Source organism: Sciurus carolinensis, chromosome 4, assembly GCF_902686445.1.
Source record: "Sciurus carolinensis chromosome 4, mSciCar1.2, whole genome shotgun sequence".
NCBI lineage: Eukaryota > Metazoa > Chordata > Mammalia > Rodentia > Sciuridae > Sciurus > Sciurus carolinensis.
In genome coordinates this window covers 109,452,244-109,477,104 of record NC_062216.1, presented here as the reverse complement: position 1 = coordinate 109,477,104, position 24,861 = coordinate 109,452,244, and the positions used below count along the sequence as shown (strand labels likewise).

At 43.9% G+C, this 24,861-nt stretch overlaps 1 protein-coding gene across 1 annotated transcript; it reads left to right on the top strand.

Annotated features, from left to right (window-relative positions):
• The first annotated feature begins 88 nt into the window (after positions 1 to 88).
• Arf3 (ADP ribosylation factor 3) lies at positions 89 to 18,701 on the top strand. Its single transcript, XM_053743379.1, is given in 6 exon segments — positions 89 to 303; positions 13,691 to 13,920; positions 14,802 to 14,866; positions 14,869 to 14,914; positions 15,146 to 15,270; positions 15,775 to 18,701. Coding segments are annotated over 4 exon segments (321 nt in total). The 5' UTR covers positions 89 to 303; positions 13,691 to 13,772; the 3' UTR covers positions 15,208 to 15,270; positions 15,775 to 18,701.
• Positions 18,702 to 24,861: the final 6,160 nt, after the last annotated feature.

The window sequence follows — 24,861 nt, the reverse complement described above, 5'->3', positions numbered from 1 at the left end:
TGCTGCAGCCGCTGCCATGGTGATCGATCTCGCGAGAACTGCCGCTTGGTACCGCGCAGCTATCGCGCGATCGTGGAGGTGGGAAGTATCCCGGGCTGGGGGTGGGGGTGCGCCGCACAGCTCCTGTCGCGGTCGCGGCTTCCGGTGCTAGGTGGAGGGAAGAAGGAGGGAGCTGGGGAGCGGGCCAGGAGAGCAGCGGCGCTGAAGTCGGCTTGGGGAGCCGGAGGGAAGAGAGCGAGAGCCGAACGGAACCTGCGGGGGCGGAGGCGTCGGTAGCAGCGGCAGAGCTGGGAGCTGGAACAGGTGAGGGGCTGGGGAGGGAAGGCGGGTCCCATTAGAGAGAAGAGGTTCGGTCAGGTTGGGGACTGAAGAGATAGTGCGGCTCCGCCTGGCACTGCCTGACATGGGGCGGTGTAGCTCTTCCCATCCGAGAACTAGGAGAGGGGCGTCGGGCCAGCCCCACGCCTGCCCCCGCATTTGAAGGACGCGAAGCTGGCATGGGGGCGGGGGACGCACCGGATTTGTCATCCGCCTCGCACAAGGGGGCCACCTGGGCTGCAGTTAGGTTTTCCTAGCCTGCATGAGGTGGGCTTTCAAGGGATGGGGGTTGAGGGGAGGAAAGCCGTCCGGAGAGAGGTGATGCGGGGGCGGTGTGGCTGTTAGCATCTTTCTCTCCTTCTTTTTTCTTTTTCTTTTTCCTGTTCCTGTTGAGGGACTAGGGAATGCTGTTTTCTCCCTCTCCCTCCCCCACAGTAGCTATAGGAGACTGGAGAAAAGCCTTGTTGGCGTTACGCCCCCACACGGCCCGCATCATGGGGCAAGGGTACGCAGGAGGTCTGGAGGTTAGCAGCTGGGCAGGCTGGTGAGGCACCCCAGGGACACTATTCTGGTGGAGGTTGCACGTTGGGGTCTTGGGAGCTGAAGGTTGGGAAGAGGGCAGCAGGTGGGTAGAGGATAGAGAGGCTGTAGAAGGGGGAGGGGGATCCAAGCTTGCTTGGAGAAGAGAGGTGGGGCCTTCCTCCCCCGGGTGTAGCGGGGGTGGTCACACAGGAGGAGCGAGCATATTGCCACTGGCCCTGAGTTGTGTCTTCCAATCCGCTTTCTTTCTTTAGGAAGTACCAGGATTCCCGGAACAGAAAATGGAACCATTGCTTACGACAGTCGTTTGAGGGAAGGAGGGGGTGGTGAGGAGGTGAAGTTCCCTGTTAAAACGGGCCACTTGATTAGCTAGTGGTCACTCCTCTTTTTGGGGAATTCCTTTCCTTCTGGGTTGTATTACTGCCGGTCTCCATTTGGCCATGCCAGGAGGAATGTGGTGATGGAGGTGGAGGAGTGTGGTATGTGGTCAGGAGTAAGAAGAAATAGTGAGGTCATCAGGGTGAGGGAGAAGTGTAATGTAAAACTTGTCTCTGCTGCTGTTGGATTGGGTCATCCCTGGTCTATGGCATAAAAATTTTATTGGGAGGAGGACTGCTGCAGGAGTCTGATTGCTTGGGTCAGTGCAACAGGACAGAATCTAGACTCCTTATACCTCCTTCCCTGTCCCTAGACAGGCAGGTATAGACAGTCTTTCTTGCCAGTTTATCTTGGGCCTGTTTGTTGGGGCAGTGTTACAACTGGAACTGGCCAGAGGACTGGTCCTTGCGCATTGGATCTGAGTTTGAATAGCCTGTCTTTAAAAGCTGTTTATTTTGTGTGGCACTGGGGATTAAACCCAGGGATGCTTTGCCACTGAGCTCCCCCCCCAGCCCTTTTTATTTTTAATTTTAAAACAGGGTGTCAGCTCAGGCTGACTTCAAACTTGCCACTCTTCTCTGTCAGCCTTCCTAGTAGTTGGGAGTAGTTTGGGTTGCAGGTATGTGTCACCACACCTGGCTCAATAAGGTTTCTAACAACAGTTTAAGGAAAGGGAAGGAGATGGCTAGGCTGTCACTGAAAGTGCTTGAAGATAGCTGACTAAAAGACTTGATCTTTCCGCCTTCCTAAGATGCACAAAACAGGCATCGATAATGGAAACCAAGATCCACCCTCAAAATATTATTAGAACACAAAGTCATTGTTTATCTGAAATTTCAAATTTCCTGCTTTCCCATTGTGGGCAGAGGGGATCTCTCCATCAGACCTAAAGTTCTTCAAAGTGGTGTTGTCTGTTAATTGGGATCCTGGAGAGGAGGGGCCGATGTGTGTTATGTGGTACCTGGCACAGAATTGGTACCTGTGAATGGTAGCTGGTATACTGAATGCAAGTATAAAGGAAAGCAGACAGCAGTCTAGAAAGAGTGAAAGTGAAATCTTAAGTTCACAAAAGTACATAAGGTGTGTGTTCATCTTTCCTACTCTCTTTTCCACTAGACTTATAATAAAAGGAAATAGACTTAGAACAGAGGGTGGGATTTATTGGTTAAAAGGAGGAACTTCTTTAAAACCAGGTTTGCTAAAACTGAGTATGTAACTGAGGGAAATTGTGGAATCTGCTTCCTCCTATAACTTAGAAACAGATGCTAAGAAACCCGAAAGAGAGAGTCAAAGTCAAAAGGTTTCGCTAAACAGGGTGATGCACACCTGTAATATTAGCTGTTTCCAGTGATTGGAGGCTGAGGCAGGGACAGGAGGATCAGGAGTTCAAGGCCAGTCTCAGCAGTTTAATGAGGCCTTCAGCAACTTAGTGAGACTGTCTCAAAAAAAGGAGGGGGCGGTACTGGAAATTTAGCTCAGTGGTAAGGTGCCTCTAGTTTCAATCCACAGTACCCAAAACAAACAAACAAACAAAAAACACATCACTGTGTTCAGCTCTCCTTATCATTTCACTTTCAGGTAAATTTAGAGGCAGGATGGTATAGTAAGTAAGAGTGGCCCTTGGAATCAGATAAAATTGAGTTGATATCCTGCCTCTACTCTTTATTGAGTTGTATGTTTTTGGTAAAAAGCACTTGTCCTCCCCTAGCTTCATTTTCCTTATCCGTTAAGACAGTGGTAGTACCTACCTAATGTGGTTGTCATGAAACTTAAATGGGATGAAAAATGTAAAGCATTTACTATTGTATGAAGCACCAAACATTAACTGCTACAAATAATTGATCATCATAATAGTAGTAATAACATGATCACTCAGGGCTGCCTTAAAGGAGAAGAGATTTATAAAAGAACATCTTGGCACCTAAGGTGCCTGTGTAAAGGGATGGTTGTTACCATGACTTTTTATGCAGGTTGTAGGCTTATAAACAGTGAAATCTTTTTTCAGCATCAGCCTCACAGAGGCAGCTCCTGCTGCCTGAGTGGGAGGTGAAGCTGAAGTTAGGCAGGGGCCCTGTACCATCAACTTGGATGTAGGATGAGGATGTGGGAACTTAATGTTTGTTAGAAAAGTCAACATGACTGAGGTAATGGTTCAACATCCTGATTGATCTGTGTCAGAGGTTTAGATTCCTTGGTCCCCTTGTTTTAAGTCTCAATCATTATTTCAGGATCCTCCATTTCCTGGGCCACTCTTTTCATTTAGTCATACCTTTTTAAAATGTCTGCCTCTGAGTATCTCTTTCACAATATATTGTTTTAAGGTCTACAGATTGTGATATCTGTGTAATTCTCTATTATACCAACCACTCCAACATCCGTGGCAAATATGGTGAAGTGCTAATAAAGCTTTTTGATAATTAAAAGACAGGGGAAACATTTAGAAGGAGTCTCACAAGTGTAAAGGCTTTGTATTGTGGTCTGAGAAAGAATTGACTGAGGTAAAATCTGTGAATGTGTTAGGGCTTTTGTCATGGACTTCTGCAGAGAATCTGCCACACCATATGGACTAGAAAGGAAATGGCTCAAGATTTCCGGGATCTGCCATTATCGCCATATTCATGAAGAAAGATGAGATGACTTAGTGTGGCAGGTCTTATGGTACTTTCCAGCTCTTGCTGGTGAGAGCCTGGCGTAATCCTTCCTTTATTATCTTATGTATAAGTGTTAGACATGAATGTTTAAACTTCAACATGAACTTAACATGCTGTGAAGTGTTTGCTTTCTGTTGGAATGATTTTTGTCCTTTTTTAAAAAAATAAAGCATTCAAACTTTACCTTACATAAACTCTTATTTGAAGTCTAATACATAAAATGGATAAAAGTTAGCTGGGTATGGCAGTATACCCCTGAAATCCCAGCTACTCCGGAGGCTAAAGCAGGAGGATCGTAAATTTGAGATAAGCCTGGGCTACTTAATGAGACCCTATCTCAATCAAAGTCAAATATAAACTGGCTGAGGATATGTCTCAGTGGGAGAGTGTCCTTGGGTTCAATACCCAGTACTGCAAACAAACAAAATGAAGCTGCTCTGGTGTTAGTGGGGATGGGAGAGGATAATTAGAGCCCCTCCTTTTTCCAGGGAGCCTCTGAATCCCATCCAAGGAACCTGAGGGCTCTGAGAGCATGGAAACCACTTGTTCAGTTTGTCAAATACAGGAAAAGAACCAGGGACCACATATGTAGAGGATACTGTCTTCTTTGACTCCACAGATGTTTTGCCATCCTTAGTAGAACTGTTCTCCCCTGCAAGGATGTCCAGTCACTAGCTGCAGGTCAGTCATGGTGCTGTATGCTAGGCACATGAAACATGAATAGGCATAGACCCTGCAGGTAAAGGACTCACAGTTTAGTGGAAGACTATCCAACATTTTTCCTAACATGGCATACACAGAAAGTAGACACAACTTCTTGAAACCTGAGATGATTGGCCCAAGGGCTTTGGCCACCCCAAACCCTGCCCAGCCATCCATTGTTTCTTGGGATCATTTATCTCCAGCTGACCTGTAAGGCATTAGAGGCACATTGGGGAGTTTCAGATAAATGTGAATAAATCATGTCCTGGTAAGTCCAAGAGTAGAAGTGTGTTTGAGGTGCAGAGGGATCACAGGTAGCTCTTTATTCTCCAAGGTAGGCATGTTTATATTCTTTTGTGTTCTTAGGCTGCTCTGTAGTGGTTTACCTTGTCCAAATCCTGTCTTCCTCTTTAACCTGTTTGCTGTCAACTCTGCCTTAATCAGTTCTGTGGGACCAGATTGGGGGCAAAGGTTTAAAGGGGTTTAGGCTGACTACCCAGAGTCACTGATAGATTTTCATCAGTTTTGTCATTAGGAAAGTATAGTTTCCCATATATCCAAGGCTATATATAAATACATTGAAGCAGCCACAGAATAAATATCAAGATATACAGCTATTGTAAACTGGTCAGATTCTAAGAAAAGGGCAAGCTGAAAACTTTGGTCAGTGGGCAGTTTCATAGAATATTCCAAGGAAACAAATGAGTCTAGTATTTATGTGATTACTGTTTTATCTTCCTAGTCCATGTATTTTGAAACAGACCTATATATCCTCTGTTCTGACCTACTTGCTGAGTGTTGTCCATGGGAAAAACCAGGCTCTCCCAGGTATTCATGGTTTCTGTCAGCTAGAGTGGTTCACAATCCTTCTTTACTTGATAGCTATCACCTCCTTCAGGTTTTCATGCACTGGAGTAGTCTTCTCTAGGACACTTTTGTTTTTTTAGTGGTGGTATTGGGGTTTGAACTTAGGACCTCACACATGCTAGGCAAGCAGTCTGCCACTGAAGTACATCCTCAGCCCTTTTAAAATTTTTGAGAAATGGTTTGTTTAAATATTTTAGGCTGACTTCGAATTTGTAATCCTCCTATGTTAATCTCCTGAATAGCTAGGATTACAGGTATGAGCCACCAGACCCAGTTAGGACTCTGTTTTAAATCTGTTTCCTGGCCCCAGACACAGTGGCACAAGCCTGTAATCCCAGTGTCTCAGGAGGCTGGGGCAGGAGGATCAAGAGTTCAAAGCCAGCCTCAGTAATTTAGTGAGGCCCTAAGCAACTCAGTGAGACCTTATCTCTAAATCAAATACAATAAGGGGCTGGGGATGTGGCTCAGTAGTTGAGTGCCCCTGGGTTCAATCTCTAATACCAAAAAAAAAAAAAAACAAAAACCTATTTCTAGCTAGAAGGCCTGAGCATAAACTTGAGTTATGTGGGGCCTGATTTTAGTAATAAATTTTTGTGTGTGTGTGTGTGTGTGTATTTTGCAGTACTGGGGGTTGAACCCAGTAGCACTCTACCAGTGAGCTATATCCCCAGCCCCCACCCCTTTTTTTTTTGTAACTGTCTAAGTTGCCCAGGCTGGCCTGAAACCTGTAATCCTCCTGCCTCAGCCTCCTGAGTAACTGGGATTACAGGTATGTGCTACTGTGCCTAACTCTAGTTAGATGTATTTTAATTTGTACCAAAGTCGTCATTGATTACCTGGTAAGTAACTTTCAGGCTTTATATAATTTGACCTTTATATAGTCTTTGACCTCCATTCCCCCTCCCCACCCCCCGCCCCTGTTGGGAATTGAACTCAGGGGTGCTCTACCACTGTGCTACCTACCCAGCCCTTTTTACTTTTATTTTTTTGGTAACAGGGATTGAGCCTAGAGGTGCTTAACTACTGAGCCACATCCCTAGCCCTTTTTATTTTTATTTTGAGACAGGATCTCACCAAGTTGCCTAGGGCTTTGCTAAATTGCTGAGATTGCCTTTTTTTTTTTTTTTTTTTTTTCCGGGTCGGGTTCTCTTCCAGTAAAAAAAAAGGTCTTTTTTTTAATTTTTAAATTTTATTTGTTCTAATTAGTTGTACATGACAGTAGACTGCATTTATACATTTTGATAGATCATACATAAGTAGAGTGTAATCTGAGACTGGCTTTGAACTTGTGATCCTCTTGCCTTAGCTTCCTGAGCTGCTGGGATTATAGGTATGCACCACACCTGGCTTCATCTCCAATTCTTTTTATTTTTTTATTTTGAGACAGGGTCTTACTAAATTGCTTAGGTCCTTGCTAAAGTTGCTAAGCAGCCTGCCTCAGCTTCTCAGCTGCTGGAATTACAGGCATATACTGCTACACCCAGTCCTTTTTATTTTTTTATTTCAAGTCAGAATCTTGCTAAGTTGCTGAGGCTGGCCTCAAACTTAGGATCCTCCTGCCTCAGTCTTCCAAGTTGCTGGGATTACAGGTATGTGCCCATCTACCCTCCATCTTTATTTTATTAATTAATTTATTAATTAGTGCTGAGTATCAAGCATGCTAGGCAAGTGCTTTACCTCTCAACCACACTCCCAGCCCTACCCTCTCTCATTGCAATGTTCTTCATGTATGTCTATGATGTTGCTGACTTCATTTTCCTTGGTTGCATTTTACTTTTAACTGGGCTCCTTTTCTGTTTGTTTGTTTGTTTGTTTGTTTATTTTTGCAGTGCTGGGGAATCAAATCTAGGGACCTGGCATGCTACATAAGTATTCTCCTGTTGAGCCATTCCCTCAGCTCTTCTCTTACAGTTTTATATTTTTCCCTCTCAGTACTGGGGATTGAACCTAGCAGTACTCTACCTCTGAGCTACATATCTAACCCTCACCCCTTTTTTTTTTAATTTTGAGGTAGGGTCTCACTAAATTGCCCAGGCTGGCTTCCAACTTGTGCTCTTTCTGCCTTAGCAGGGTTTACAGGTGTGTACCTGCACCTGTCTTTATATATTTTATTGGCTGGAATTAACACATGACCATTTATGACCCAATTATACTGATTACTTTTCATTCCTTAGGTCTGAGGAAGGGTCATCTCAGCTGAAGTACACTTGATAATCCTGCTTCTGTCCCCCAACATCTGAACAAAATAGGAGTTCTGTTAAAAGGAAGAAGGGGAAGAATGGTCATTGTATAGGTAACCAGTAATTTCTGTGATTCTGGGTCATCTTGGTTCCCCTTAAGTGCTTCAGTTACCATCTGCACAAATGACATCCAAATTCCCAGCCTGGAATTTGTCTCCTGGATACCTTATCACTTCAAAATCAATGTTGAATTTAAAAATAAGCATCTTTACCTTCAGATCTATTCCTCTTTTATTTCCTTCCTGAAAAAAGCTGCATGGTCATCTAAGCTGGAAACCCAGGAATCATCTTTGACTCTTCTTTCCTACAATTAATCAGTAATCAAATCCTGTGGATTCTTCTGTTTTGATGTTTCAAACCTGTCCTCTTCTCTATTGCCACCTCCATTTAAGAACTTAATATTTTATTTCTGTACCTTCCAAGTGATCTCTCCCTCTGGTCTTTCCCACTTTTAATTTACTCCTGAAACTGATACCAGAATGGTCTTTCTAAAGTACATATTTGATCATGTTATGCACTGCTACTTTTAAGGCCCTCATGATCCAGCCCCTGCTTCTCTTTCCAACCCATTCCTCATCACTTTCATTTACTCACTGTGCTTCATCCAAGGTTTTGGCTAAGGAAAGGGCTATCTGTAACTCAAGTCTATGCCTTTCCCACACTATTTTCTCTCATTCATTCCATCTTTATTGTGTGATGACTTCCTATTTTTCAGGAGTCAGTCAGCTCAGTTGTGACCTGAGAATAATGTTTGGGAATCATCCTTTACCTTTCATTCTTGATTAACTACTCTGGTTTTCTGTCCTCATAAAACTTTGTGCTTACCCCTCTGTTATTCTTTGTTTTGTAATTCTTTACTTAGTCGTCTTTCTCTTCCATTAGACTGTGTTTCATGAAGGCAGAAACTGTCTTCTTCCATGTAACCCCCAGTTCAGTACTCCCCCCTCCATATATATATATTTTGTACCAGGGATTGAACCCAGAGGTTCTTAACCACTGAGTCACATCCTCAGCCCTTCTTATTTTTTATTTTGAACAGGATCTCACTAAGTTGCTGAGGTTTTATTTGAACTTAGGATCTTCCTGTCTCAGCCTCCTGAGCTGCTGGGATTACAGGCATGTGCTTGGCTTCAATAAATGTTTGATGAGTGGTTAGAAGCTGACATCACAAATAATTTCTTAGCTTTGGGAAATCTTTGAATGCAATAGAAGTTGCTGATATGCTAACTTAGAAGTTCTTGTGTTCTGATTTTGAGACAAAAACTGGGAGTTTATTTATTATAAATCAGATGATGTACTGACAAAACTAAATACAAACATACCCTGCTTTTGTTTCCTTAAATCGTATTTGTTTGTTTGGTTAGCAGTACTAAAAATATCATCTTTAATGATATCTCAATTTGAAAATTATCTGGGAACATAACTGCTTTTTCTGCACCCTGCCCAACAGCAGAGGGTTTGGTCTTCCTTTCCCTGAACCTTGAAGAGGAGGTGGTGGTGCCAGATCAGGAGTCCCCTTAAAAGGGTTTCAGAACACATGGCTAGTCAGTTACTATAATCACCTTGGGGAGTGTGTATGGCAGACAGGGCTGCAACTCTCAGAGTGGCCTGGAGATTGAGACAGGCATTTTCCTGCAATATGTACAAACTGAGATGACTGAGTAGCCAGCCATAGTGACAGCCTGCCTCTCCTGAGGGGGTGGGATGGGAGTGGGAGTTGTGAGTGGTTCTCAGGTGGGAGTATCCTCAGATGAGCTTTGAATCAGCAAATCTGCTTGATTGAATTCCTACAGTGCCCCACACAGATAATACTGGAACAAATTTTATAGCTCCTATGCTTATTTTTATCTCTGATAACAAAGTTTCTTATTGGAATATAGAATGTTGAAATATCTTCTTTGTTAATGGAAGTATTACTGTATTCCATTTTTTCATCTTGAGCCACTCACCTTCAGTTTTAACTGCTCTTCTTGGTTTCCAACAGCCCATGGAACCCTGGCATTTTGCCCTGTGAACTCCTGTGTTTCACCATCTGTGGTGAAAGGGAGTAACTGTATATGCTCTACAGTACATGGGGTCTGTTTGTGTTTTGCCATTCTGCTTCATATATATATATTCATATATATTCATATATATATATATATATGTTCATATATATATATATATAGGAATGCATTTTGGTGGAAGTGAGAATTAGCTGTGTAGCCAAAAATTTGTGTTCATGGCACAAAGCTGAAAGCTGCCACCATCTCAGTGATAAAGCAGCAGGGACAGAAAGTTAAGATAAGAAAGCCAGCATCCTCTTTGAAAAACTCAGCTAAATCAAGCTCCTAATTATATTTAAAGAGAATCATTATGTCCATTAATTTCAAGGCCAAGGTGAAACACATCTTAGCTATTGGAGACACACACACACACACACACACACACACACACACAGTGTTTTTGTTTGTTTTGGTACCAGGGATTGAACCCAGGGGTGCTTAGCCACTGAGCCATATCCCCAGCCCTTTTTATTTTTTATTTTGAGACAGGGTCTCACTAAGTTGCTGAGGCTGGCTTTGAACTTGTGATTTTCCTGCCTTAGCCTCCTGAGCTTGGGATACCAGGCTTGCACCACCATGCCTAGCAACTACTGGATATTTAATCATATATTCACCAGCTCCATTGCATATTAAGTGACAAAGAGAAGAGTCCATCAGTTCTACCCTTCTAGTCTTTTGTGGTGTTCCTGATTTAGTCCTGGGGTCAGATCTGTGTGGAAAATGGCTGGGAATGGATAAGATATTTAAGCAACCATCTGAAATCAAATACTACTGAGCTGAAGAAATTATAAACATATCCTCAGATGAGACTTAAATAAACCAGTGTGCTTGAATTCTTACAGTGGATTTGACACTAGGGACGAGAACAGGTCCAAATAAGGAATGTAGTCCTTACCAATTGGGAGTACACAATTTAATTGAGGAGATAGTAAATGTGCATATCTATAAAGGAAGGAAAAAACTCTAGAAGATGGTAAGTACCACAGTAGTGGTTCACATCATTCAGGGACCTTAATATGACATGCAAGGAAACAAACAGAAGCAACTGTAAGGTCAGTTTTTAAAGCAGTATTTCATCAATGCAGCTTAGCAAAGAAATAAACTAAAGGGCAGTGTTCACATGTTATGGGTCAAAGGATGGACTGCTCATATCTTTTTCAGTCACTGCTATACTTGTGTTGGTAATCCTTTACTCAGCAGTAGATTCAGTCATGAAGGACAGCAAAATATAAATGTGATATAAATTCAGTTCAGAATCTGGACCAAAACCTGAAACCAAACCTTTAAAACAAAAGTATCATCTAGAGCTGAAATAAGGTCACCTCACCTGAGATGAGAAAGACTTGGAGAAGGTTTGTATTTCTGGAGGTGATGGTAGCAGAGTTGAAGTCTACTACTATAAATTGCTAGTGTTGATCTGATTAGCTAGGCAGGTGTCCCCTCCTGCCTCAGGGATCCTTAGGAGTCTATCTAACTGGGTGGGTTGAAGCAAGAAGGGCAGGGATAATGGCTAGTGGGTCATTTAACTGAGATTGAGTCCTAAGGATGAACCAGGCCCTCTCTCTTGGGTGTTAAGTCCTGTGGGCCAGGGGCAGGGCTCATCTGGGGAATCTAACAGGAGTGCCACACCTGGCTCATTAGTGGATGTCTGGGGAAGCCTTTGAAGATGAAACACTCCATGGGCACTTGTTTCTGCTTTTTTGGACAAACTAGTACTTTGGTCTGCAGGGGATGTTGATCTGACTTTTTTGTACTAGTCTGGAATTTAATGCCGATTCAATAAGAGAAACAAAACATAACATCCATCTTTCACATTCTTCAATTTGGATGCACTCTGTTGTGACCTGTCACTTCGCCTTCTGGGTTTGGGGGGTAGTGTGTCTCTCTGGTTCTCAGACTCTATGAGAGATTGCCAGTAGCTGGCATATGGTGATTGCTGAATAAGCTGCCCACTGATGCATGTCTCCTGCAGGCACAGAGAATTGGCTAACATGGGCGGTTCTGAACCCCCATTTCATTATTGTCTCAAAGATGCTTTTCTATGGCTGTCCTGTGCCATAGGGAAGGCAGTAAAGAAGAGGGGAGATGAATGAATGAATCTGATTCTTTTAGGAGCAATGGCCAAGATGGGCAGGTAGGCATTTGTATCTTCACAGTGGTTCTTACTGTTCCTAGTCATCCTTTTAGCAGGTAGTTGTTAAGTGCTTACTATATACCAGACATAAAAATCCAATCTGAGTGAGCTGCCAGTGAGGTCGGTAGAGACCCTAGGAATTGGTTCAGTTATTCAATTATTGTGCTATGTACTATTCTAGGTATTAGACACAGAACATGTAAGGAGCTAACAATATAGTAGGAGGAGTGAAATAATACTGCAAGAAACCATTATATAATGTGTCACATGGTGATAAATGTTATAAAGAAAAGTAGGATAAAAGGGGAAGGGAGTGGTGTGTATGTTGAACCTTTTGAGGCCTCTTTGATGGGTGTCATTGAATCAGACACCTGAAGGAAATAAAGGAGTGATCCATGAAGGTTACATGGTAGGGGAGCATTCTAGGCAGAGGGAATAGCAAAAACAAAAGCCCTGGGCTGGGGCTGTAACTCAGTGGCAGAACACTTGCCTGGCACGTGTGAGGCACTGGGTTTGATCCTTAGCGCTGCATAAAGATAAACAAGATAAAGGCATTCTGTCTATCTCCAACTACCAAAAAAAAAAAAAATTTTAAAAAGCTCTGAGTCAAGAAATTGTTCGGGGAATTGGAGTGGAGCAAGCAAAGGGGAGAGTGGTAAGAGATATGATGAATCTTAGGGCCTGAGTGTAGATCTTGCAGGACCTTGTAAAACATGGCACCAACTTTGGGTTTTATTGAAAACAGCTATGAAGCCAAGAGAGTTTTTTTGTTTTGTTTTGTTTCATTTGGTGGGGGGTAGTTGGGAGCCATATCCCCAGCCTGATTTTGATTTTATTTATTTATTTATTTATTTATTTATTTTTTTTTTTTTTTTGCGGTGCTGGGGATTGAACTCAGGGCCTTAGTGCTTGTGAGGCGAGCACTCTACCAACTGAGCTATCTCCCCAGCCCCTGATTTTGATTTTAAAACCACTCTAGAACTGGAACTATGGCTTAGTGGTAGAAGGAGCATTCTCCTAGCATGTGCAAGACCCTGGGTTCAATATCCAGTAAGGCAGAAAAGAAAAAAAAAAAAATCACTGGCTGCTCTATGGATGGGCCACAGTGAACCTAAGATCTGCCTGACTAAGGAGAGGATGGCCTGTCTCCACTCTACCTCCCACTTTTAAGTATGCTATTGTATGGGTAAGGCATATCTTCAGCAGCAGATAGTCCAGAGTGTAAAGAATTAGCCTCTTAGAAGTGCTGCTTTCTTATTTCTTCCTTATTTACATTGGTGTAGAAGGAAGATGGAATTGCAGAAATATATAGGGAAGAAGCAGAATCTCTTGAGAACTGAGAGCAAAACTTTGAGAACCTGACAAGCCTGAACCTTGTCAGGAGTCACAGGGAGCCACTCCTCATTCCACTCCCTCCTCTCCCACCCTTTCCAGAAGTGTTAGTAAGGTTGGGGGAAGGAGGGGCATAAATGATCTTGCAGTGCCTTGGGGTTTGGTATAGAATGTCAAAACTGAAAGAACTTTTAGAAATCATCAAGTTGAACCCCCACAGTTACAGGTGCAGATCTGGAAAGTTGAAATAACTTTCCCAGAGTCACACAGAAGATTACTGGCAAGGGTATGGATCCTGCTTGTTTCATGCTTTGTCTCTGCTCCCAAAGGCTCAGGATATATCTGAATAGGCTTTGGTATTCATAGTCCTCTCAGGATCTCAGTTTATCATGAATGAACTCCCATTATGACTTTGGCAAATTCCATTTATGTAAAGTCTTGACAAACAAGTCGTGGTAATGAGTTTGCATTTCTTTTGCCTAGGATTTAGTCTTCCTTACCAGGGACCAGACTGCCACTGCTCCAACTTGGACCCCACTATCCTCAGAAAGCAGCTGCTGTGATCATGGGCAATATCTTTGGAAACCTTCTCAAGAGCCTGATTGGAAAGAAGGAGATGCGCATCCTGATGGTGGGCCTGGATGCTGCAGGGAAGACTACTATACTATACAAGCTAAAACTGGGGGAGATTGTCACCACCATTCCTACCATTGGTAAGGGCACTTGTATGTGAGGCAGGGTCTTTTCCTAGATCCCCTACCTGGCCTCTTCTCCCCAGGCAAGTCCATGCAATTTGTGGGCCTCAGAAAAGGATGACTATTTAACTTACTAGCAGGTGCTGGTGCTGCCGTTTGCCCACCTATCCTGGCCCTCCCTGATTCGGGAACTTCCACAGCCTGGCACTCAGCAGTTGCCCTCAGGCCCTAGAGTTGGTTTGTTCTTTGTGTTGTTTGGAAAGCAGGTGAAGGGCTTTGATGTTCCTGCCAGAGGCCTAAAATTACTTTGGTTTAGATCTTCAGTGGCTGCTCCTGGTTAAGGCCTGCCTATGGGAGGGAGAACTTTTTTTTTTTTGCAGTGCTGGGGATTGAACCCAGGGCCTTGTGCTTGCAAGGCAAGCACCCTACCAACTGAGCTATCTCCCCAGCCCAGGGAGAGAGAACTTTTGCCACATAGATCGGGGCTCCAGATCATCACTGTCAGTTTGTGCTGCACTGGGGCTCCAGGACTATAGCTCAATTTTCATTATACACTGCCTCTCCGCCCCACATTTTAGCTGAGGTAGACACTGGGGGCCAGAGTACAAGAGTGGGGCTGAGTCATTTCTTTGTAGGAGAGAGAATCTGAAGGAGAGATTGGAGAAGGTTGACTTACATTCCCAGGCAGCTATGAACCTACTGACTACACCTCCTCATTCTCTTTGACTCTTCCCCTCAAATCTTCTTAGTGGCTTTCAGACTAATCAGGTCTGAGGAAGCTTTAGCTTCCATGGTTGGTGTCATGAGCAAGACTGGTGGGAACAACCAAACTCATTGAGACATTATTTGCAGGCTTGGTATTTGAGGCCAAGTAACTATTACATGTTTTTTCTCCAAAGGGTTTAATGTGGAAACGTGGAGTATAAGAAATATCAGCTTCACAGTGTGGGATGTAGGTGGCCAGGAACAAGATTCGGCCCTCTCTGGAGACACTACTTCCAGAACACTCAAGGTATGACAGATAAACTGCTCAGGACTGGAATGGGTTGGTTGGGTATAAGCAGAGTGTGACTGTCTTTTTTTTGGTTATGGGAAACCAACCCTTGCCCTGCCGCATCTCCCACGGGTAGAGAAAAAAGAAAAGGAACAGATATTCAAAGGAGATAAAGAGGGTATTGCTTTTTTGGCACAGGGGGTGGGGCATCTGTCATATCTGTGCAGCCCATGCTATGCCGGTCCCTAGGCTTGATATTCGTGGTTGACAGCAATGATCGGGAGCGAGTGAATGAGGCCCGGAAGAGTTGATGAGGATGCTGGCAGAGGATGAGCTCCGGGATGCTGTGCTCCTTGTCTTTGCTAAACAAACAGGTGAAACTTCTCCTCATGCCTGAATTTGGGAGAAGAGCAACTGATCTGTGGAAATCATGGGGCCTTGGAGATTAGTTGTATGGAAGTCTGCGACTATATCCTCAATTTTGGAAGTGTGGAAAATATAGCAATGGCTCAATTATGCCTCTCTTTTCCCCCTACCCAGGTTTATTTAGCAACATTTTAGTCTCAGGGTTCAGTGTGGTAGACACATCATCTCAAATATTTCTTTCATTTCTCTATTTTGAACTTAGTGGAACTGCTCTTACTCCTGTTTTCAGGCAGACTTAATTTTTCATCTTGTCTGAATCACTTCTACTCTAGCTCTGTGTTTGGTTTCTAACTCCTCTGTGGAATAACTGCCTGGTGCCTTGGATCTTGGGTCTAGGATGACTGAATCTAAAGTGTGGGTTCCTAAAATGAAGGAGGAGGAAAAGGTAGGTGGTGCTTTAGAAGCTTTGAAAGATACTGAGTCTCCTTGTGTGTTTCTCCCTTGCACTCCAGGATCTGCCGAATGCTATGAATGCTGCTGAGATCACAGACAAGCTGGGCCTGCATTCCCTACGCCACGCAACTGGTACATTCAGGCTACCTGTGCTACCAGCGGGACGGGCTGTATGAAGGCCTGGACCTGGCTGGCCAATCAGCTCAAAAACAAGAAGTGAAGCCAGCAGCCCTATCCGGACTGCCCCACCCACCCCTTACATACCTGTTGTTTCCCTATCCCCAGCCCTACCCTTTCCTTTCCATTGCAAGTGTGCTAGGTCCCTGGGTATCATGTCCGCATGCCCAGCAAGAGCCTTGCCTCCCCGACTCTCCTCTCCCTGTCCACCGACATGACCAGTCCCCAATTACTGTCCTGATGATGAATCATTCCAATTTACTGATTTAAAACAAAAACGAGGTTTTATGGTTTCATGGGGTGCCCCTCACTCTCTGGGTTTTGGGAGGTGGGGTGGGGTCTTCTTTCTGTTTGTTCATTTGGCACTGGTTACTGTGCTCTTTGCATCTGAAGTCCCTTCCCTGTTCCCACAGACCCCTCTCCTATTCCCTGTCTTCCTTTCCTTTGACACCCTCTCCCTGTTCTACATGGAAATTGCACGGGCCTCTGTGTGTGCGTGCTGTTGTGCGCCTGTATATACATGTAGTAGAGAGATATATATGTGGGGTCCACAGGGAAAGAGGGAGGGGTGGAATGCAGCTCAGGGCTTACAGCCAGGACACTGCCCAGTGGAGCCTGTCATTTGTCCCTTCCTTGTTGCTGAAATAAGGGGAAGAAGGTGGGAGGGTTTCATTCAGGCAGGACTGCCTGTCTTGGACTCATCCTTCTCCTCTCTGCAGGTAGGTGTTCCTGGATGATAGGATAGATGATGGATTCTCTACCACCATCTTCCTTTTATCCCTTTCTCCACCCTTCTTAGGACAGGGGGTGGCATTTATCTCTAGATGACTGTTCCCATGGAGATGCCATTCTGCTCTGCCTTATTAGTGGGAAGGAAAGAGAAACCTACTCACTGTTAGCCCAGAGTGTTTAATGATCCTCCCCCACCATCCTCAGATCTGTTCCTCAGGAGGCTTGAGGGGGAGGTGGGGATAGCAAGGCTTCTGTGTGTTTGGTACAGAGGGGGTGGGGTGCATTGTGGTGGGGAAGGTTTCAGGGTTCCTACATTCTTGTTGTTATTAAGAGGTGAGGCATGGATCAGTCCCTATTCCTGCCTTCCTGTGCCCCACCCTCTGATCCAGGGGCCCAGATTATTTAATTTGTCCTTTTTCAGAAGTTTTCTCACCCTAGTAGTCCTGCTGGCCTGATCAGGACTGACTGGGTAGTCTAATGAGAAGCCGTGGAGTCAGGTTGACATAGCAGATCTCAATGTCAATCTCCCTATTCTCTAATTCTCTTTTTCTAATACAGGACAAGTGAAAAGATGAAGATTTGTATTGTTCCCAGGCCTCAAACTATCCTTGCTTTCCCCTTCCCCTTCATTCCAACAGCTTCCCCTGTCCTCACTTATTTCCCATAAATGGACCTGGGATTGAATTGGAGGAAATTGGACTCTGAATGGTGGTTGTTGATGCTGGTGGGATACAGTGGTTTTCAGGGTCCATCCCCCATTATTAGGTAGTTGTCCAGAAGCTGCTGCTACTTTGTCTACAGGGGGTGCTTGTCCCTGAAGTCCTGACTTCTGCAGATTCCGTGAAGCTGTGGCTGTTTTGTGGGCTCCTGTGTGTGCTGGCTGCTCCCTGAGCTCTAAGACAGCTGCCAGCAACCTTTCTGCTAAGGTCAGGACTCAGGACCTGAACGCTGAGACTGAGGGACCCCTTCCCAGAAGGCCTGTCCCAAGCCCCACTCCATGGGGCCAGACTTCTTGCCCACTTTCTCTACAGCAAGCAGATTACTACCCCTGTCCCCACCCAAATTGAACTGTGAAAGAGGTTTTAGGGGTGTCTCCCTCAGTGCCAGTTACTTAGTGATGTGTACTTGCCTAAAATGCAGTGGGTGTGTGCAGGTATCTTGCTCTCTAGGCCTTGTGTGTGTGTGTGTGTGTGTGTGTGTGCGCGTGTGTGGCACATGTGTTTGGTTGTGTGTGGGGGGTGTTGGAAGTTCTATTTCATTTTGTTTTCCATTTTAAAATGCATTCACTATCTGACTCTAGATGATTCCCTCCATACTTTCATTGCTCTATTTCCTTTTTTTTCTTATGCTGTCCCTGTTTACCTTTCCCTCTCTGAACTTTTCTTTCCCTTTCAGTGCATTCCCACAAATGCCTGTTTGTCTTTCTTTTTCCTTGTTTTTTGTTTTTTTTTTCCTATTTCTGATTCCCTACTGTGTATTTTTGCAGTTGGAGAGGACTTTGCCTCTCCTCCTGCCTCACTCCTTTTCTGACCCTCCCTAGTTAGATGCCAGTTCCAAACATGTTTTTCTCATTTTAGGCTTCATCCCATCTTGTGTTTGAGGGGGTCCAGGGACCATCTGGGACTGAGGGTATTAGGAAGTAGCCTGGAGATTGCCTTCATGCTGCTTCAGATCTTTCCAGCAGGGGGCGTAGTGATCTCAGTAGCATTCCTGACTGCCAGGTCCTTGAGCAGGGATGGTCCTTTCTACATTCCCATTCACCTAATAGCTTTTTTAGGATTGGGTATTTCATTTCATTTCTGGACACTCCCTCTCCTGGGCTCCTCAGGTGGGTTTAATTTTGTGCTTTCCCATATTCCAGTGTTTCTTTCTGGGGACTCCCCTCCCCCCAAACTCCAAAGTTTGTTTGTGGTGTTATAGTGGTAACTGCAGTTCTGAACTGGTTTTTCTCTTTTTTCCTCCTTTGGAATGTAGACTGTATATGTTTAATAACTCACCTTCTCTATCCTTGCTCAAAATGGGGATAACACAATGACTGTGATCCTGGTTGGAAATTAAACTTGTTTTATGCAGCTTTGGAGCAGACCTTCATCCTTGATGTGCAGCAGCTGTGGGGCAGTGGGCTAATGGTGAAGATAGTTCTCTTTCTGGTTCTGGTCCTCTCTCCAGACTGCTGCTTCTCTCAGCAGAGGGGAGAATGGTACACTTGATGGGTGGAGAGTGAGGTTATGGAAAGAACTTAGTTCCATCTCTACACTGCTTATTTCTCTCCCATCATATCCCATTGTAGGGAGTCCAAATGAATCTGGCACTGAAGTGTGAAGCCTCTGTGATTTTGCTCCTCTAGATATGAAGGGATAACTCTAAAATTAGCCACTTTTACCACCTGTTGGTAGACTTTATGGATTTCAGTGACTGGAGGGCCCAGAACTTGGAGGCTTCCATACTTCCTTCATTCTCAGATCTCCCAGCCCTGCACATCAGGTGCACATCAGGTTGGAGTTCCTACATGTCTAGGCCTGGACTTTGGCAGTGAATAAGCATGGAGGGTGCCTATATGTGAAGCATAATGAACTTGATTCTTCTTAGAGTCATGCCCCTACATCAAGTCTGCTTCCAGCTTGTGGTTCCCTATTGTCAGGATGCCCAAGTCCCATTCAGAGATCGCACAAATGTCTTAGGGAATCAACCTATTCAAAAGCTTACTTTTTCCCACCCCACTCTCACCACTGCTGTGTTCCTCTCTTGGTACTGTTGTCTGGCTCCTAGGCAAAGAAAGGGATGGAGCTACTCTTAGGCTAAGTAAGCCAGCCAGGCCTCCCTCATTCTCAATACTTTCTTAAGCTTTGAGGACAGTGGTCTTCCCAGGTTGCTGTGGTAGGTAAAGGACAGAATTTATACCTATAATAGCTTGAAAGCCCAAGTACCAGTGTGACGTATATTATTTGTATTCAATTACCTTTGGGTTGCCTTCCTGCCAGTTTTCCTTTCAGCTTCTCTCCTGTTAATAATAAGCTATCACTCTTAAGGACCAGTGCTTCTGCCTACATGTAACTCTTAAAACTGCTCCACCCAGATATCTCTGTATCAACTCTGTAGCTTTAGGCATTACCCACTTACCCTCAAAATTAGATGACATCATTCTCCAGTATCCCCCCCTCCCCACACACACACATCAAATCAGACGACACTTTCCTCCTAGGCTGCTCCAAGCTCTCCTGCTTGGTGATAGATTACTAATAAGAGCACTTTTCCCAAGTGCTTTATTTGTGTGTTAATAAATAGAAAACTTCCAGAGCTATAACTTCTCATCAGACAATGAGCACAACTTGAGCTGAATAGCAACGGGGGTCTTTTCACCCTGACAACTTGAAGAGATTGCCCTATTCCTTTTCTGTTCCAAATACTCAAGATGCAGGAAGAAGCTAGAGGAGAGCCCTCTTGTGGTAGTTTCTTAAACCATCCAGTTTTGGGGGGACATGGAATGAGGAAATTCAACCTTGGAACAAAGCTGTCCCCTTCATTCCAGAGTATAGGGGTAGTGAGATTGGGATGTAACTCAGTTGTAGGGTACTTACCTAGCATGTGAGACCCTGGGCTCAATCCCCTGCACTGCAAAGAAAGAAAACAGTTATGAGGTACAAGGTCTGAAGGCTCTGGCACTCACTGCACTCAGCACTGCCAGTTCAAGTTCCTAGATTAGTTAGAAAGCTGATGAGTTTTTATTATTTTTGTTATCCCCATCTGCCCCAGTACTAGGTATTGAGTCCAGGAGTGATCACCTCTGAGCTATACTCCCAGCCCTTTTCAATTTTGTGAGACAGAGTTGTGTTAAGTTGCCAAGGCTGCCCTTGAACTTGCAATCCTCCTACCTCAGCCTTGAGTTGCTGGATTGTAGGCATGTGCCACTGTGTTGGTGGCAAGTACTTACCATGTTTTTAGGTCTGTGTTAAAATGGGTCAGACCTCTAGACTCATGGAGAAACTTGGGGATCTATTTTTTGGGAATGCTCTGGAATCCTTTGGGAGATCTATAATGTGCCATTTGGAGAATAACTGTGTAGAGGATACCCTGTTTCTTTGCTGCTGCATAGAATTGGAAGTGGTGTACGTGGGCAGGCTGTAATAATGCCTAAGCCGCTTCTTTCCAGTTCTCTCACTTTCTAACTCAGTAGTTGAAGGGATGGGTATCATGGTGGGTCACTGGGGGAGTGACAGGATCCAGATGCCTTCCGTCCTCTGCAGGTTTTCTTTCTAATTGGTTGCCTGACCCTGGTTACTGGTGTGGGTAAGAATGACCCTGAGTTCCTGAGAAAGGTGAATTGGGTTAGGACAGAAGAAATGGAAGCCTTGAGTATGGTAAAGGAAACAAAACCACTGAAGGCAGTGAGGAAATTGGGTCAGGTGTGAAAGTGATGTCTGCTTATGTGTGTCACTTTGGCCATGAGCTGCAGGAGAGTATCTGGGCCCTAGTTGAGGATCCAGTGTGGCTTCTGAGCTAGACATAGTAAGATAGAGATACTCAAGGCAGAACTCTGGCTTTCAATGCACAGAGCTGACCAGTTCTACCTGTGTACAAACCAGATACATTAAGAGTTTCCTGGCACCTCTGAAGGAGGAAACTTTTCTAGGAGTGTTCCCTGATTTATGTTATGCTTCCAGTCAGGGTTGAGTGAGCTCCCCTACCTTTCCAGAACCATCTCATCTTTCTCTTTCAGGTTCTTCTAACTTAACCCAGGGAAAAAGCTCCTTCCCTGGTCCCTCTTGGGCCCAGGTGGGCTTGTGCTCCCTTCTGCAGGTGGATATTGTTGTCTGTTTTAGTTTTTTCCCTTTTCTTTTCCAATATTACCCCCTTCTACTGTACCCACTCCCTCTTCACACTCAGGTTCTCAAACAGAACCTGGACAAGACAATAGCCTTCCACTTTCCTGACACCATTTCAATCAATGTAGCAGGAACTTTCAAAGTGTTCCTATTGCCTTAGACTGGCACTCAAGGTCCTCCATGACTTAATTCCCTCTCCAACTACTTCACTCCCCTGGCCAATCTCTTATTTTAGCCAAGCAGGTCCATTAATTTTTCCCAAAAATCTTGTCCCTTCTGCCTTTACCCTCTTTCTTACTTGATTAAAAAAATTTCACATCAAGATCTAGCCTGTTTCACCTCCTCCACAAAGCTACCCATGACCTCTTTAACTACAGGCCTTTTTTCTTTTCTTGTCTCACCCTGGTTCTTTTAGCTCTGTTAGCATAGTTCAGTCAACACATTCCCTTGTTTGGTTATCTATCTTGTTCATTCATTTAATAGTTAATTAAATTATTTCTACAATCAAAGTAACATATAAAATCAAACAATAGAGCTGTGTGTGATAGAACCTGTAATCCCAGCTACTTTGGAGCCAGAGGCAGGAGGTTCACAAGTTTGAGACCAAGCTGGGAAATTTAGCAAGAACTTCTCTCAAAACAAAAGTGGGATGTAACTGAGTAGAGCGTTTGTTTAGCATGCATGTGGCCCTAGGTTCAATCCCCAGTACTTCCAAATAAACAAAACAAATATACAGAGTAATGTGAAACTTGATGTCTACTCTTCCCATTCCTATCTTCAAACCCAACCACCCTGTTATTTGGGTATATCCTTCCAGTACCTTTTTAAAATATATGTATCAACACATTTTGGTTAAAATATGAATGCACTCATGTTACATGTGCTATTCTACCTGCTTTTTTTTTTAACTTAAGAGTATATACATTTGACTTAGAGTTTTTACATATTAGTTTAGTTCTTCATTTTTAATAGTTTCTTCTTATTTTGTAGTATAACTGTTCAAAATAAAACACTTGTGCAGGGTGTGGTGGCACACACCTGCAATTCCAAGTGACTCAGGAGACCAAGTTAGGAAGATTACAAATTTGAGTCCAGCCTCAGCAACTTAGACCCTGTGTGTGTCAAAAAACAAACAAAAACACCAAGGGATATAGCTTAGTGGTAAAACACCCTGGGTTCAATTCCTAACACCAAAGGAGGAAAAAAACACGTTTGTCTAGAATCTGTTATTTGGAGATTATTGTGCAGCTGGTACCTTGGGAGCTCTAGGGACTGGAGGAGTGGGGCATGCACAAATAGCTGCAGCATAAGGGAAAATATAAAAAATGTCCCTAAGTGCACACCTGAAGTTCAAAAATAGGAGAAGTCACTATTGACTAAGAGAATCAAGGCTTCACCAAGGAGATCCTTGAACTTAACCTGTAGGGAACTTGACAGATAAGAGCAGAGCATGAGCTAAGACAGAGAGATGGAAACACATGATGTACGTTCATCTGATGTCAGATCACAGTCCATGAGCAGGAAGAGGTTTTGGTTCAGTTTGTAAACAATAGTATGTCAGACAGAAGCAGTGGGGATATAGAAGAGAAACATGAGGTTCCTGTCTCTAAAATGCTTTCAATTTAATAGGATAAAAGACCAGCTGAGAAAAATAAATAAGTGCTAGATGACAAAAAGTTTTTAATTGGCATGTCAAGGAGTCAGAATTTTATTCGCTGGGCATCGTGGAACCATAGTAGGTTTTTGGTGGGCAGGTGACATGACAAACTAGATAGCAAAAATGTACAGAATGGTCTAAAGTAGGGAGAGGTTGGGAGTGAGGTTTATTCCACTTTTAAATAAAAAAAAGTATATTTATATCTCAGTTTAAAGATGCTTGATGGTTTGGGGATGCATCTCAGTTGTAGAATACTCGTGGGAGGCCCTGAGTTCAGTGATTCCCCAAGGGGCGGTTGGGGAAAGGTGTCTGATGGTAGGCAATCCAGGGGCTGGATATGGTCACTCTCCAGTTTTCAGGCTTTATCTTTTTGCTTCATAATCCTAGGACATGAGAACATTTCATCTTCATGATCCTCATGATCACCTAATGGTCTGATATGGCTACCAGAGCATAATTCATCTCATCTGTATTCCAGGTAGCAGAAAGAAGGAAGGGAAGACCTTGTGGGAGGGAGAGGAATACAATGATACATTTCCTAGCTAACTCCCTTTGAAGAGCTTTCTTGGAAGTCTGAGACAATACTTACTATTTTTTTTGGGGGGGGGGCGGTCCTGGGCCAAGACAATACTTTTAACACCTCTGTTTATGTTATATTAGACATAAGCTAGGTGACTAATAAATAAGAACTTAGATGGTAATATCCAGGTTTTTTCTTTTTGTTCTTTTTTTTTCAGTATGGGACTTGATTCCAGGGTCACTCTACCATTAGGCTCTAGCCATTTTTATTTTTATTTTTTTTGGTACCAGGAATTGAACTCAGGGGCACTTAAACACTGAATTATACACCCAGAGACCCCTCAGAGTCTCTCTGAGTTGCTTAGGGTCTCAATTGCTGAGGCTGGCTTTGAAATCATGATCCTCCTGCCTCAGCCTTCCAAGCTGCTAGGATTACATATGTGCCACCTCGTCCAGCCCCTTTTTATTTTTTGAGGTAGGGACTTAACACTAAGTTGCCCAGGCTGGCCTTGAATTTGTGATATGCCTGCTTCAACCTCCCTAGTATCTGGGATTATAGGTGTGCCCCCACTATCCCTGTGACCATATGCAGCTTTAAGGGAAGCATATAAATGTAGTTTTGTGGGATATGTTCAGTATTTAGAATTTTGCAATGTAATTTGCATAAAATGAGATCCCCAGATTGTAAGCATAGAGTTTTAAGTTTTGACAAGTGTTTGCATCCATCTAACTCATGTCCCTCTCAAGTCACTCCAGAAATTCCCTCCTGCTGGTTTTTTTTTCCTTAGAGAGAGAGAGAGAGAGAGAGAGAGAGAGAATGAAAATGAATATGAATGAATGAAGTCTTAATGGGAATGAAAAAGAGAGCAGGAGAGACTGGAGGGAGAAGCCAAAGGAGACTGGTTGGATGTGGGCAATTAGAGAAGAACCAGAGAATGTGGATGGAGCCCCAATCAAAAAGAGGAGATTGGGAGGAAAACAGGTTGTCTCAGGTTGGGTGGAAGGAGGAAGAATGAGTACTTCTTGGGTGTGTTCAGTCATGAACATCCAAGTGGAGATGCCTAATAGGTAGTAGACAGTCAAGAGCTCAGTTGCACCAAATACCAGAAAGATGGTGCTAAAGACAGCAGACTAAGAAATGCCTCAAGAGTTTGGTGAATGTGAGCTCACCGATAGTCTTTCAGTGAGCAGAATCCAAGTGCCAAAACCTGAGTAGCTTTAAATCATGCAAATGAATA